The sequence below is a fragment of the Nesoenas mayeri genome (genome assembly GCF_963082525.1).
Source record: "Nesoenas mayeri genome assembly, chromosome: 22".
Taxonomy (NCBI): domain Eukaryota; kingdom Metazoa; phylum Chordata; class Aves; order Columbiformes; family Columbidae; genus Nesoenas; species Nesoenas mayeri.
In genome coordinates, this window is record NC_137572.1 from 5,394,904 (window position 1) to 5,411,210 (window position 16,307).

Genomic DNA, 16,307 nt, shown 5'->3' on the forward strand with positions numbered 1-16,307 from the left:
TGTGCAGCGGAGAAAAAGATGCTCATCACACAGTTGCTGCGCTCTGCTCCAGCCGCTGAAAAATGTATGACAATCTGTCCTGGGTTGGATGGGGCCGTGAGCAGCAAGACGTGAATGTCTTTGAAGCGGTGGCAGATAAACTCGGCACCCAACATGGCACAACATCGAGCGTAGTCTCCTCTGTGAAGGTCAGGGGCAAGAAAAGTCTGGCTCAAAACTTCCATCGTTTGGTTCCAAGTGTCATCTCGGCAACTTGGTCAACCATTTAACTCATTGGCTCTTCCCACTTATTTTTGGGCCAGGTATTGAGATGGTTGGTTGCTGTTTTGATGTCTTGGGTATGTCATTGTGGGTCTCTTCCCCACCTGGCATGTGGCTTTATGTGGTGAAGCTCTGCCAGGAACCAGAGCAGAAGGCGAGGTCAGAAATGGGATTTCTCAGGCACTCACAAAAACGTGCTTGATTACGCAGCTTTCTGAGCATGTTGCAACATCAAAGTGTCATGGAGGCAAAGTGGTTTGACTTCTGGCCTGTCTCTATCCTCGGTGTATTTTTAGAATTACAGTTCAGAAGTACTCGAACTACAGCTCCCGTGATGAGTCTTAAATATATGATTTGCGCTTGGCTTTTTGTAATATTTCGCCCTGCAATTCCGCTTTCCCTCCAACACCAGCTGAATGTTGGAGCACGTAAGAGCTTCATAAAGCATCTCTCCTGTGGCTGTGTTTGCATGTGTTTCTTCTGTTTTTTAACTGTTTTACAAAACCCCACACCTTGAAACAGCAAAAGCTGCTGAGCAAGGAGACGCTCGTCAGCAGTGTGAGCAACACTCGCGTCTCCTGTGGCAATTAGCAAACCGAAGTGCAGGGTTGGCTCTCGTTCCAATTAAACCCTGGCAAGCTGGAACGTGAGATGCAGTAACGAAGTGGGGAGTTTCGGAGCTGCCCTGCTCCCTGTTTGGAGGATACGGGAGTTTTAAGTTGTCTGGCTGAAGCGAAACCATCGAAAGTAATGGGCTTGGACAATCTCACCCCATTACTTTTAATGGGATGGAGAGAGCGTGTGCTGAGGGAAGCAGGGGAGCTGTTTTCACGTATCGTTCAAGTTACGACCGGTGTCCCCGGGCAGTGGAAACCGAGATGCTTGCAATAAGTTATAGGGTTTGGTGTAATATGTGGAGGTGTGTAAAGGCAGATATTGGCATCAGCTGGGAGCTGGGGCTTAATTTGGGCAAGGTTTGTCATGAGGAGGGGGAACTGTGGAATATAAGAGCTCCCTGCAGCTTGTGCATGCTGGAGGGCACAAGCAGGGTGCTGAGTTCTTCCCTTATTCTCGTCTTCCCCTGTTTACCTTCTAAGCTCTTCCCTGTGATAATTGCATCTGTAGGACTGGAGGAATTATTGAATGTGGTGTGAACTCCTTGCCTTTTTTGGGGCACCGCCAGCAAAGCGTTTGCAGTGTCAAGACCTGGCCAGCAGGACCAGTTGCAGAAATCGTGAGTTTTCTGGTCGATCGGGAAACCAATAGCGCTCTAAAAGGGGAAACAGGAGACAAGAAAGTATCGCAGAATTAAAGATTTAGGCTGCTGCAACATGAGGTGTGGGTGCTCTGCGGCTTCCCTGGAATGGTGGGACTCAAACAGAAGCAGCAGCCGGTGGGGCTGGATTTGTTTCTCCAAAGGACCGGTCTGGACAGGGCAGCAATCAGCCTTCCACGGCCTGAAATTTGCCCACCCGCTTTCTTTTCCCCTCCTGCCGAGCGTGGCTGAAGCCAGCGCGCTGCGAAGCTTCAATGCCTCAATCAGAGCAGCCTTTCTGTGGAAAGGGACAGAGATGGGGTGATTAGATAACCCCTTAAGTCTTGTGGCTTTCACCCTTCGCTGTCATCGGCGCCTTGTTCATTGGCGGAGGGTAGGAACCAATTTTCCTGCTGTCCTCTCCGTGTTTTAATGGAAGGGGAAGAGTCAGAACTGCAGCAAATGCACCTCCAGCTGGGATTAATCTCAAATTGCAGCTCCCTTGGCTGAGTTACTCATCCATAATGGTTTAGTAACACCACCATGAGATTGCTCAAGCTATTTATGTGCCTCAACTCTTATTCAAATTTCTGTGAGGTCTAAATAGTTCAGGAGGAAATCGGGGTTCACCTGTGGTTGAGGGTCCCACCAAGGTGACTTGTTCTTGTCACTGGTCTCCTGGTGGAGATGGTTGGATGGCGGGGTTCCCCATCTCTGACAGTCGTGTCATTTTCAGATGCAAGAAGCTGCCATAGTTGATCCAAAGTGCCACAATAGACCTGACCTTAACAGCGCCAGTGTTCTTTCTATTATTCTTTTCCTCTCCAACGTGTCCAGGTCCCGTCAGAGCACGTGGGGCCGTCCCAGGCTCTTTGCAAAGCGTTCCCATCGCCGCCTTCTCCTGGGGGAGCAGTGGCACTTCACACCAGTTCTGCTTTTAGAATGTCCTTAAGGAGTCAAAAGATGTGGATCTTGGTCCTATCCGAGCTCTCATTAGTGCAAAATAGGAGTTGATTTATTATTACTAGCAGACTCTGTTTATACACAACCTTTTATTTGCTTTGCTTTCTAATAAAACAAATACATTGTGAAATTTACGAGTTTTACAACTGGAAATACAGGAAAAACACTTTTTCCTGCAGGTGAGGTGTCATGGAATTGGCTGCTGAAAGACCTCAGCAAAGCATTTTGGATTATTTGGCTGGTATAAACAGATATTTTTGCATCCAAAGGTACAAAAGCCATTCATGCAAGAAGCTTCAAGTACCGAAAGCCCCTTCCCTTACTCTGGGGTAGATGATTTTTCCCTACAGCAGATCCTTCTAACTTCTTTATTTCAGGGGAAATTAAAAAGAAAAATCCGAAGAATGCCTGGATTTGAGGTTTATGAGGATTCTTCTGCACTTGCTGGATGCTCCTCAAATAGGCCGTGTTTGTTGGAGGTTCGGAAAAGGAATTCCAGCCATGGAGGAGAGTGGGGAACACAGATTCCATGTACTGAACTTTAGGGACCAGAGTCTCTGTGTTGCCACTATAGAAAATCAGAAAAGCTCTTCAGAACACGGCAGTGCTGAGTTACGCCTTGGAGGTGTCTCTTTTTTTCCCCTTCGTTAGCCGGGGAACACAGAAATAATTCTCTTTGCTCAGCAGTGTGAATCCTTCTCTCTTTTTTTCCCTCTTCTGCAAGTCGTGTCTCTTGCTAAGAAACAACTTTTAATTGCCTGGTACTGGGGCCGAGCTCGTTCTTGGGGAGAGTCCCTCACTGTGTTGTTTCTTTGCTCTTCCTCTAGAAGCTTTTGGTGCTGGTGCCTTTCAAAGCATCTTGAGGAGCCGGATTACACTGTACTGTGATATATCACGGCATTTGCTATTTGTCCGAGACAACCTCCCCTGGGCGGCTCTGCGGTGAAACAACCTCGATGAAAATACACGCACCCAACTTTTCTCCTCATTTTCTCTTACAGTTTTTAACCAGAGGAATGTTTGGTAGAAATTTTAAGGAGCCTCAAAGCTTCAGCACCAGAAGTTCTCTTTGTTTAAGGTAAATTTAGGTCTTAAGGTACTTCACAGGATTTCCATTGCGGGGCAATTTTCCTCTATCAAAGTTGAGTTGGTCTTCACGCATCGGCAAGAGAGGAGACTTGGCTGCTCCAAAGTCTTTGACCAGAACATAGGCGGGGTTTCTGCAAGCTCTGCCTTTAATACCTTCTCTCTTTAATCTGGACAGGACTTGCAGGGTTTGGGGCTGGTAGAAAACTGCCCTTTGGCACAGTCACCTTTTCCATCTCGGAGCAAATGCCTCCACTCCATCTGGTTTCCTCTGCTGATGGATCCTTACAACTTGGATTGTGTCCCGCAGGGACACGCTCCACTAATCCTCTGCTTTTAGGATTTTTATTTGGGCAATAAATGGATGATGACAAGGTGGTTCACGAGTACATAACACAATAAATGGGTTTATAAATGCAACTTTTCTGCAGAGCGCTATAGAATAAAACTCCAGCATTTAACACCGATCTCTGGTTCATTCATATTTGAAGCAATAATGTGCCCGTTTTCTCATCTGGGCCTCCTCTCAGTTGTTTTTTAGTATATTTTTATAAATTAACCAGGCACAGATTTAATAATAACTTGCATTTGTGTAACTTTTTTCCATCTCTGAGGACCTCGAATTGCTCTGCAGACTTAACAGTGTAATATAGAAACGATGTGCTAAAGGATCCCTTTGCTCTTTGCTGAAATGTGGCGGTAATTTGGGTTATTTGGCAAATAATGTCGATGTTCCCCATCCTGAAAAGAGAAGTTCAGAACAAAGCTCACGAATGTAACATGCGAGCGGAAAAGTATTTACGACAGCAAATTGCCACCTCTGTGGAAGAAAAACATGTTAATACAAAGTTTGGAAAATTTAATCTAAAAGACCAGCTGTTTCTGCTTCTCTTATAAGAGCTTAATTGGTATATAATAGCATAGTTAATTAAATACAAATCAATAGTTTAAAACAGCTAATTGATATTTAATATGTATGGGAAAATATAGCTTAGTTGCAATATAATTAACTCAATATTAAATAAGCAATGGAGTTGCAATTAGGCCTTTACAATTATTAGAAAGTTTATCGTTCTTTAATAAACTTGCAATTAGGATGAGCTGAAAAATTATTAAACAGGTATTATTGAATTATTAAATGTTTATTATCATTCCTGGTGGGATACAGCTCCACAACAGTACACATTACAACTCTGATAATAAACCTTTATTATGGCTTTGCAGCTTTAGCCCTTTCTGCGCCCGTTGATGAGAAACTTATTTCCCTCCCTGAGTTGTGGGTAGAGAAATTGCCTTGAAATTGGGTAAGAAAATCCCAAATGATGGGAGAAGTGAGCAAAAAGGAGGAGGATTCCGTATTTTGGGCCAGCGGAGGGAAATCTTTTTGTCTATGCGTAAAAAATCCCTTTGTAGAAGACGCTGAACTTGTTTCTTTGAATTGGCTTTTGCTTCTTTGTCGCTGGCTGCCCTTAATTGTGGCTTGTGCTTTGTCTAAGTGGGTTTTCGGCAGGTTTGGAGGTGGATTAACGCAGACGCTTTTGAGCGAGTAGAAAACCACAATTCTGCCAGGTATTTGCCAGACTTAAGCTCACACCTCAAAGTGCCCGGGACAATAAACTTCAACTATAACTCGTTGAGCTCTGCTGGAAAAAATCAAATGCAATTGCAAGGAACTGGATGGGATTTGTTTTGGGTGATGAGAGACACGCATGGGTTAAAATATTCTGTTTTCAGTGATATCTCAGCCAAAACATTTAAATTCTGCATATCTGCTGAACTGTTTTAGCTCTAGGTAGCCACTAAAAGCCATGAAGTGGTGAGACGTCCTTAGGCAGAAGCGGCTTCTTGAAGTATTTCACCTTTTAAAGGCACTCTCAAGTATTTAAAGGCGCCTTCAGCTATGAAGATTTTTGCATGTTCTCGCAAATTTATGGTATGAATTATTATAAAGTGGTGTTCTTGTATAGCTTCTTTCATCGTGGGATATCAAAGTGGTTTATAAGCATTAATTATAGCATCCCTCAGGGCGGCGAATGGGAGACAGACACCCATACTGGTGTGTGCTGGTCCAGGCTCCAAATGGGTAATAACCTCGATTTAATCTGGATCCAGCCCACGTGGCTCAGCCCTGACTATCCTTAGTCTGAGTCTGGCGTTGAGCGGGATTGCACGTGTGGTTTTATTTTGGTTAGATGCCGATGTTCTGCCTGATGGGAGCTTTGGTTCAGGAGGTTCTTGATGGCGTTTGGGGATGAAGAACGTGACGGTCCCGTCACACCAGGTCTATGCGTCCGGGAAAAGATCCACACATTCCAAATTAGTAAGAAGGGAATGCTGCCTTGCTCAGCTCCGCTTGTGCCACCTTGTGCGACGCTAATCTAATTGTGTTGTTTTAATTATGCTTTGATACCTTGGTGCTCGGCGAAGGCTCGATGAGAATCAATGTGGTTTTGCTGTCCTATCAATAAAGACACAAAGGCCTCTGAGCTGATTTGCAGTCTGTGTGTGAACTATCGGCAGGTTCGCAGCTGTCTGGCCACGTGCACCTGGGGTTTTTTTATTTCATAGGTGTCGTGCAACCTCTCATGGAAACCCCGCTCAAAGTTCAGCAAGGTCTTATTGATCCTAGTTATTGTGCTAAACTTGTGCTAAACATGTTAAACATCCTTCGGCTAAAACCAGCAGCCCTGGCAGCAATCAGGGGTTTTAGAGGCATCCAGTCTGCAAGTCAACACTTTGTTTGGTGTATTTGCATGTGCGGGGATGGTAAATCATGTCACTTCTGTGCCGTGGAGCGAGAGGGCTGGTTCCCACGTTAGCATCCAAGACAGGAGGTGGTTGATGTTTAACTCTTCCTGTTAATTAGGACTCTGATTCAAGAAATGGCTGAGGATGCGGATGGTTGATTCATTTGCCCTGATTTGTCTGATCTTTCGACATCTGAGTCACCACCTCTTACGGCCCGCGAGGGCGCTCCAAACACCTCCAAAGTGTCCCGGGTAGGGGATGTAAGTTGCGTTCTGGATATGCCATTTTTTCTTCAGGTAGCAATGTGGATTTAGGGGGGGCAATGAAATCTCAGCTCACTCTAAGCATCTCAAGAAACTTGTTTTTGTCTGGGTGTTGACTTCAGTGGGACTTACATGGATTTATTTCGGACAGATGCCAATGTCCTCCCTGACGGGAGCCTTAGGATCAGGAACTGCTCTTGCAAGTCTTGTTTGTACCCTGAGTGTTCTGGTATCAAAAAGAAATCATTATTTTCTGCATTTAGGCTCTGATTCTTGCACTGTGCGCAAGAGGAGGGTGCTAACCCCCTGCAGCTACCAGTATCACGGAGGGGTAATGCGTATATACCCTGGTAAATCCACGTGTCTTCCCTGCACATCACCACGCTGTGGTGAGCAGCTCTCCTCTTCCTCCGGACACAGCCCACATATGAAATTCAAACCCACGTTTGCATCGCGGTGCTAAAAGCCGAGGCTGCTGGGCTTTATCCGAAGCTGTTACTGTGCCCTCAACCCTCTCACGGGCGGCACAACTTTGCGACGCTCCCAAGGGGAGTCTTTAGAGGGGGCTCTGAAGGGACCACGGCCACATCAAGCAAACATCAAAGGGTCTTTGATCAGCGGGGCTCTGCAGAGCGCACAACCCCCCGAGGAGCTCGGCAGGTCCGCAGACAGGCAGCATCGGGGACGTGGTACCTTCGTTTTTCTCCACTGCGACGCAGGAGGATTTGTTTGAAGAACTCGAGTTCTTTGCCGCATGGGGAGAGCGCGCACGCACGCAGCCTACTTCTGGAAAAAGCCGCCTTCAGATCTCGCTGTGCTTGTTACCCATGGTCAGAAAGCCCCATTAAGAAATCCAAATACCAAAGGCACGTGCCTCCTCAGACTCTGGCGCTTTAGAGGGTCACTTGCTTGTCACAAGGTGCCCCAAGCTGGACTTATCTTCTCTTCTTTGCTTGCCGCAGCGTCCCCGTGTCCTCACTCTTGTCCCCAGCCCCATCTCCTAACGTCGCTCTCTCTTCTCTTGCAGAACTGGGGCTCCCGGGAAGAGGATGCTGCCTAGTGCTGGGGTTCATGTACAAGGAGAAGTACCGCAGGATGACTGAAGGTGAGCGGATTCCCCACCTTCTATCCCTCTTTTCTCCTCAGTGATCTCGTTGCAAAGTAGGAATGCGCCAGGTTCTTGTTCATACCAAGGAGAAAATCCTGTTGTTTCTTTCATCTCTGAAACACCTTTGTAGGTGTGGATGTGGGAAGCCCCATGTGTGAAGCTGCAATAGAAGAACACAAGTTTATCAGTTTCATACATCCAAAATCCGTTGTTTTTTCCTACAGAAAGGATCTGTCACGTGGGAAGGTCTTCCAGCAATCGGTACATCTACTCATTTTATTCTAGTTGAGTGGTTTATGCATTTATAGTTGAGTGGTAGTGCCTCAGCCTGACACATCCAGAGAACCTGTTCTCAGCGTCTTTGCAGCTTGTTCTGTTGCCTGTCAAACCCTTGCACTCTGACGGAGATCTCACTGAAATTTCCCTGTTTTATATTCCAGTCATCCCCCAAGTACTTTATGAGCATTGATTAATCCATAGAAATATCATAAATAATTATGAAGCATAATAACTAAACAAAAACTATTTACGGTCAGAAGAGCTGGCGTTTTTTCTTGCTGGTAGCTTCATTGCTTGGCTCCTTTTTCTGGAGCAAACCCTGGTGCAGCAGCATCTCAGGAAAAGATGAAATATCCAACAGCTCTGTGAGATGGGAGGGTCTTGAGAACGTGTCGACCTGTGAGGTTACTCTGGGAACCATGAACTCCATCCAGACTTGGATTTAGTCCTTGTTTTGGGTCTATGCTTGCAGGAAGCCTTGTCTTTACGAGAGTAAAAGCTGCGTTAGCCTTCACAGGGTAAAACTCTTTCGTAGAGGCGAGTATACGGCTCAAATATCAGTTAGAAGATCAAAGGTTTGTTCAGGCTCCCAGGAGCCCCGATGCTGAGCTGATAACATGGGGAAAGTTCTTTGCAAGGCTTCACCTCATGCTTGTTAATTACCACATGCTTTTGAAACATTGATTAGAGCGTGTTTCTAACAGGAAGGGGCTGCCTCTTGGGAGAACGGGTGGCAAAGTCTCATCTGAGCAGCGTGAGAAGGTACAGCCTCCATCTTGATACCTTCCTGCCCCTCAAGCCTCTTGGAGAAGGCTCCTGTGGTTGTGCTCAGGTGGGCAGGAGCACCCTGGGGATGCTCATGGGGTGTCTGAGAGTCTGCAGCACCCCAGGGATGCTCACAGCATGTTCAAGAGCTGGCAGAACCTGTGGACACAGCGGGACATCCCACCGATCCTCTAGGCTGGTTCACAGAAGCTCCTGAACCCTCACCATGGATTCTAAGCCCCCATCTGCCTCCAGAGTGAGCCCCTTTTTCAGGCAGAACGTGGCTTTTGTGTGGAGAGAACAAAGAGACATGAAAAGCCAAAAGTAAAAGCTTTTGTGTGAGACAGGGAACAAAGTGTCCCTGCCTGACAATGTGAAGTTTCTGGCCCCCGCAGGCTGCAGGACCATTACGTTTAAACGTTACATTTAAAGGTAGAATCTGCCAAAAAAAAAGAATGAAAAACCAAAGCCGGGGAATTTCCATGGCTACAAAGACCACCTAGGACTTGTGTTTTCACTAGATGACAATCAGAGACCTCCAACCTCCCAGAGTTTTGGTGGATTTGAGTGCGGATCCATGCTGGTTGACACGCGAGCCCGGGGGGGTTTCAAATGTCTGGTCATCCGCAGAGGTACAGCCAAAGAATTGCATCCCCAAAGCACCTGAGCCAGACTCTTTGGGCCACTTACCTTGGAGAGAGACACTTCCCCTTTTATATTTGTGCCAAGTGAGAGCTTTTCCTCTTTTTATTGCGTGGCGGTGCTAATGAATAGCCCTATTAATAATTACAGGGTAGCTGGAGGAATTGAAAGCAGAGGTAGGCAGTGGGGCAATGCGATAATTATGAGATGTGGGGTCTCCGTCGTAGTGGAAATGGGTAGTTACAGGGATCATTAGAACCTTGCTGTCACTTAACAGAGACATCTCCAAAGTGCACTCGTGGATAGAGAAGCACGAAAGGACTTGTTGGCGTGGAGGAATCGCTTTTTGGTGGGATTTAGGGGTGCATATGGGCTGGGGAACGTGATGACACTTCTCAAATGTAGCTGCTGTAGGTTTATCCCTTTGCTGTGATTGACGATCTCCTCGTCCGCGTGCTGGGATCACCCGCTGTGAGTTGTGGGGTGAAATTAAGCCCGGTGACAGTTGCCGAGAGAGGAAGGGCCGTCTGGAATGACGGCCCTGCAATAAAGACGCTTCGGAGTTAATCCTCTGCCATCTGTCTTCATCCTGCTAATAACCTGCTCCACCCGATGTTGCTGCCTGTTTGTTACCATTCAGAAATAGATACGTAATGGGGAGGAGGGTGCTGTTTGCTCACAAGGGGCTGGAATTCTCCTCAGATCAGCTTATCGGTGGGAGCTGCGGCTTGTGGGATGGACGTCCCGAGGTTTGTACCATGGACCAGAGGTGATGCTGGGCTTGTGATTTTAGGGTAAGATTTTTGATGTCTATGAGGTGGGTCACTTGAGTTCCCCAAGAACAAGAATCTCAAACTAATCTGAAAATTTAGGCTTGTTTTTCTATTCCCTCTGAGGTGGCCAAAGGCCAGTATCCACATGTCCTGCTATTTTTCTTCTTCTCTCTGTTGCCTTTGACTTCTCGACAGGTCTAACTTGAGTTGTTAGCAAGCATCACTGCAGCAATTATGCCACTTTTGGCTGCCATTTATAAAACCACTAACAGGGATGGTGGGTGAGCTTCATCCTCATGGTCATGGCTGAAAATGGGGATGAAAGGAGGACTTGGTGCAGCATCCTCCTCCTGACCCACCTAACGGTTCATGATCTGCACCTGAGGAAGGACAAACTCCCCCTTTTCAGCTCCCTCCTTGGTTTATAGCCCTGCTCGTTGATTTGCTGTAGCTTCAAATCACCTTAATATGCAGGTGGTCTCCTCGGTACCAGCTGGTTTAGGTGCAAACACAGACCTGTGTGCCAGTAGAGGGGTTTGTTGGTGACCGTAAGGAAAACCTGGAGTTTTGCGAGCCTGGAAGGTGAGGAATTAAAGTTTTGCAGCCTGAGCTGCAAACCTCACCTTGGTTATTTTGTTTGGGATCTTATTGAAAGGTGATGGGACTCATGCAAAGCTCTGGTGCCTCTTTCCAAGGGAAGGTGGAGGTCCCAAAATGACAAAATTCACCCACGTACCTCAAAAATGGGAAACTCATTGAGGTTTTGTTTTTGTCTTCAGCATATCTCCAGCCTGCACATGGGTTTTGGTTCTGTGAGACATGGGGAGAGAATTGTGCTGTTTTTATGGCTTATAATTATCTCATGCCTGTCCTTAGAATAATTCTAGCTCCTCCATTATTAATAATTGGAATTTCAGTCCTTATCGTAGATCACAAAATGGAGAAGCAGCTCAACCCAGGGTTTGCATGACGTACCTTGGGCTAAATTGAATAATTGGTAAAATGGTGAAAATCATTAGTTTTCCCCCCATTCCTTGGTGCTGGAATTAGTGACATATTAGTGCAATTAGCCAGAGCTTCCATTTGAGGCTGCAATCATTTGGTTCGTAATTTAGAATAAATGTAAAAGCCCACTTGTGCTTCTGAGCAGATTATTTGTCCTGTTTAAAAGTATCTAATAGGGTGGCTGTCATCTAAGCAAGATACATTTGACCCATTTCAATTTGTTTCTCTTTTAATCTGCTATCTGTTTTCCTGGATCTTTTTTTAATAAAAACATAAAGAAGAAGTGGGCGAGGGAGACCAAAGAGAATAGAAGCGCTATAGATCTGGAGTTTATCATAAGCCGAAGTAACTTGGAAATCGAGGCTGTTAAACTGCAGAAAGCAATAAGAAGAAAACACTATTTGGAGATCGTTTAAAGGGCCGAGTGACTTGTCGATGAAAGGTTGCTCGATTCGTCTGCTGCTTAATAGCTTCTCAAAGGGAATGTGCAGCTCTGGCAAAACCGAAGGGTGCAGGGTTTCGGCTTTCAAACGTGTCCTAAATATTGAAGCCCTTGATAGGCTGAGCATCCTTCCTACAACAGGCTCTTCTTACCACCTGGAGAGAAACCAGCTGGGACTCTGCGATGGAGCCCCTGCTGTTTTTTTGGGGGAAAAAAATGGCTTGTTCAGAGCAAAGCTGGCTGTGCTTTTGCTCCGAATGCCTCTCTGTGTGAACTCCTGCTGTGGTTCAAAGCAGGTTCAGCGAACGCTCCTTGACAAGAAAATGTCCTGTTAGAGCGCGGCACTGAGATGCGGTGACGGATTCATGCCCCCCGGTAGCAGCCCAGCAAGGTGGTTGCTGCTTCAGAATTGCTTGAATTTATGGGGATGCTTAATCTGGATCTTTCAAGTGGCTTTTACATCTGCAGCAGCAGAGGCTGAGCGTCAATCTTCCTCGGTCTCGAGGATAAATCTGAGCCAGAGCTCCTCTTATCCCTGTCAAAACTGACCTTGCTCCTCTACGAGGTACCAGCAACCTCTGTGCTGCTGGAAAAGCTCAAACTTCAAATGATTCTCTGGCCCAGTGTTGGAAGAGGTCTCTCAAACAGCCTGAGCATTTTCTTGAGCATCCCAGTGTCTTCTTGAGCATCCCAGCATCTTCTCACCGTTCGCCCTCCAAGGCTTTGCATCACTCTGCAACCTGAAAATGGGATCTCTGCCAAGCTTTTGCTCAAAGCTACAGGTTCCCTAGCACAAAATCTCCTTGGATCCACTGTAGCGGTGGGTCTGTTATTGTCTGATCTCCATAAATTCCCCATGGGATGCAGTGAGAACTTGGCATTGCCAGCTTTGCTGTCATCACCATAAAGGTGCTGTCTCCTCAGGGCTTGGAAGGCTTGGAAGGTCTCCTCACCCCAAGCGTTGTCATCTGTTTCTTCCCACAAAGGCATAATTAGGATTGCTTAGGGATTGATATAGGATTGATATCTCCTATATAACCTACATTGAGCCTTTTATTCTTTATCTGCGGGAGGCGTTTGAGAAGGAAGATGGAACAAACCCTGCAGAAGTTAGAGATGTTGAGGTCTTCTGGATATTCATGCAATGCTTTTTGTGTCTATTAGCTAAACAAGGCAGGGATGTGATTGAAACCTGAGCAAAAACTCCACCCAGGCAGGGTAGGAAACATCTCCCTGTCTTATTGCCACTCTCCCCCACTTTGGAGAGGGCAAAAAGAGGGGTTTTTATTGATGATGCTCCAGTTTTCTGCAGTTGTGGCACAGCTGAGCCACCCTGGCTATAAATCTGGTACTGAGCTCGCAAGTTTTATAGTAACAGTGTTGTTGTAGCAGTTAATGGTCCAAGGGTATAATTTTGTCTATTGATTGGAGCAGTGGTCCCCTGTGGAAAGCTATTTCTGCGTGGTCTTAAATGAATGGATACAATACTTCCCTGCTGACCAAGTGCCAGCATAAGATAATTTGGGAGCTGCTTCTCTTGCTGATCTGCCATCAGGTGCATACGGGAGAACCTGGACAGGTGGAAACCACGTACCATCCTTTTTTGGGGATCTTAAGCATTAATAAACACGGATCAACATCTAGGGATGTTTAGAATATCTTGGCTACTTGAGTATTGCCCCTGCACTCCTCATTAGGTCCTTGAGGGCATCTGAAATGGGATGTGTGCCTAAGAAATGCGGCAAGTGGTGGGGAAAAGCTCCAAAATACACCTGAAAAGGGCAGAGAGAAGGTAATTTAGCTGGTTTATTTTTCAAGCGGAGCACAAGTTAAAGGAGACATGAGGATTGTCTCTGAAGACTCTGCCTTTCTCATCTCTGTGCTGCCCTCACGTTTTGCCTCCCAGCCTGTTTATATGTTGATAATATTTAATTTTCCCCTCTCTTCAGAACTGTTTTTGCAGCCTGGGGGGTCTGTTATTTGGCTTTTCTCCCGTATTGGCAATAATTCCTTAGTCGACGCAGGTCACCAGAGCAGAACCTGGACACACAGGTCTGGCTGTGTCATCAAATCACGTTCTGATGATGTTGTGGATCCTCCTGGCATGGACACCGTAGCGTGATTCTCTCTCAGCTTCTCAAATTATCTGGAAGCCATTGCTTCCAAGAGAGAGCCCGGGGCTTTGCTATACCATGAAAAAGCTTAAATAAATAGTTTCAAAGCTCTGTTCCCTGCTGGTTTCCCTGCATGTTGTCAGGTCATGTAATGTCATCGCCGCTCCCGGGTCCCAAGGTGGGAGATGCACCATTGCCGTAAGAAAGGAGCCTCAAAACAGTGGTATTTCACAGCTATTGTGACAAATCGGAAGAAATGATGTGTTTCAGGCCAACAAAATGAACCCGCTCCCATTTCTCAGTGAAGCGAGACTTTGTTGGGTTTGACAGAAAGATACCACAAAATGCCCAGCAAAGTATCTCGCTGTTTTTTCTTAAACCCTTCTAACAATCCATTCTTATTGTAAAGAAATAGTGCAATACTGTTGTGTTGTATTGTTGTCCCGTTCTTTTTCTCCCCAAGCTATTTTCTGCGTCTTGGCCAAACCCTTCCATCTGTATTCCCTAAATACATCTGAACTCCATTAGCAGGTTGATGAAGACAGAAGGACCAGCCATGGCCAAAAACCTGAACAATAAGTAGGAATGTGAGTGAAATTCCCCTTGGCCAAGCAGCCAACGTGACGGTTATTTAGTACCCAGGGCCGCTGCTGTGATTCTTCACAAAGCCATGAACCTGAACTTCACAATTACCTCCAGTGTGGCAGCAATCTCAGAGCTGATATATATAAATATATATATTCTTTTATGCCCAGTGTTTGCTCCCATAGGTATTTACTCAATCTATAAATGTACTAATGGGGCTAATTTTAAAACACATCCAGAGATACAACTTCAGATGGGTTTTGCCCCCCCTCCCTTTAACAAAGATGAAGGTTTTATATAGATGAGGGAAAGAGAAGCGAAATGTTCAGTGACTAATGATCCTCATCAATATTCATGAGCGACGGTATGTATTTCGAGCTTTAAAATAAAGGAAGGAAGGAAGAAAGAAAGGAATTGACTTCTTTAGAAGCTAGATGAAATATTTAGGTTGACCTGGAGATAAGCACGCCAGCTCTTCATTGCCATCAGCTCAGACCAGTGTTCAATCGAGGAGCTTCCACAGAGGAGCGGGAGAAGCTGAGTCACCGGTGGAGTTTTCTGGAGATGGAGGTACCAGCATGTTGGCAGCAGAATTTGCAGCCAAGGGTGAAGTTTCATTCTTTCTTTTCCCCTTCCTGCCTCTATTTCCCACTCCCTGTCTTTGCTACAGCAGAAAATCACCCCAAGTGTACTTAAAGTTGAAATTTTAATCCCTCGATACTTGAAAATAGACAGGGGGGACCTTGGTCCTTCCCCATTTCATGCTTTTGTTAGCTGGGGTGAAAGCCTCTGCAGAGAAAACACCTGAAAATAAGGTTTTATTCAACCAAGGTGTACAGCAGTGATTGCAGGGGACTGAAAGACCATTAGTATCTTACCAGCTGGATTTAATTACCAGAAGAGCACGTCAGGTCTGGAAGAAAGTCTTCCCCACAGCCTCCTCTTCTAAATCTTTTTCTGTTCTCCTTGTGCACCTTGTCCTTGTCTCCCTCTGCTTCCGAGGCTGCTCCTTTTTAATTTCGGTGCCATCCCTTCCATCCTATGAGTGACAGGTGTCCCACACTCACTCTTGAGATCATCTTTGATCTGTGCCCTGATAGAAGGGCATGGTATTGACTTTGGCTTCAGCTTCATTAAGCGGCAGCCTCATTTGTCAACTTGTTTGTTCCAATAGCTGCTCGGAAGCCGGTGGGGAACCTGCAACCTCGCTGAGCTGCCATGTTGTTCCAAAATTAACTCCCTTTTTCAAGAGTTTGCAGGCAAGGTTGTTGTGGGTGTCCTTGTGCAGTCATCTTCTTGTTAATCGGTGTCATGGAGGTTTGAAGTGAGGGTAGATCCGGTTGGTTCATGGACAGGAGACCTCTGGGTACATAAATCTGCAGTGTTCCCAGCTGGAAATGCAGCCCGTTACACAGAGGTTTGTTCTGAGGGGGCTCAGAGATGGTGTTTCAGACCCATTTTCATGGTGAGATCCTTGCAGGGGCTTCTCTAGGGCTGGTTGCATCAAGATTACAAATAATGGAGATTAATTTCTCATGTCAGTTGTCATCAGGTAACGTGTCTGCCAGGGGTTTAACCAGATGGTTAGATGAGGTTAATCAAACAACTCAGACTCTTTTTTTTCCTTTTGGATGGTGAATAAGTCATGTTAAACAACTGAAACTCCAGATATTGGTGTTCCCAGGGGTTTTTTGGGATTCGGAGCCTTGAGGGGCATCTGGGTTGGTGGCAATGCAGGAGGGACATCTCTCCCTTTGCTTGGGTTCAGAGCAGAAGGAAAAGTGAAGCTGCTGAGGAACTTCCAGACCCATCTGACCTTGTGCAGGAAAAGATAAAGACAAAAAAGCCCAAATTTCACTCAATAGCTGGTGTTCCATTTCCTGGAGACCTTAACGCCTCCCTGTCATCGTAGGGAAGGGACTAATTATGCATTTTGATGGCTGGGAGGTGTGGAAGCATCAGCCTGGCTTTACGTTCCCCTCTTTATGCGACACATCTCAAAAAAAAGAGGTGCTGAA

General features: G+C 46.1%; 1 protein-coding gene across 1 annotated transcript in view; it reads left to right on the plus strand.

Moving 5' to 3' along the window:
* KIRREL3 (kirre like nephrin family adhesion molecule 3) overlaps positions 1-16,307 on the plus strand; it is a gene marked incomplete at both ends in the record, with an annotated part of 215,526 nt that overhangs the window by 146,792 nt on the left and 52,427 nt on the right. Inside the window, one exon of the mRNA XM_080357923.1 lies at positions 7,604-7,681. Coding sequence (XP_080214049.1) covers positions 7,604-7,681 — 78 coding nt within the window. The remainder of the gene's footprint in view (positions 1-7,603; positions 7,682-16,307) is intronic.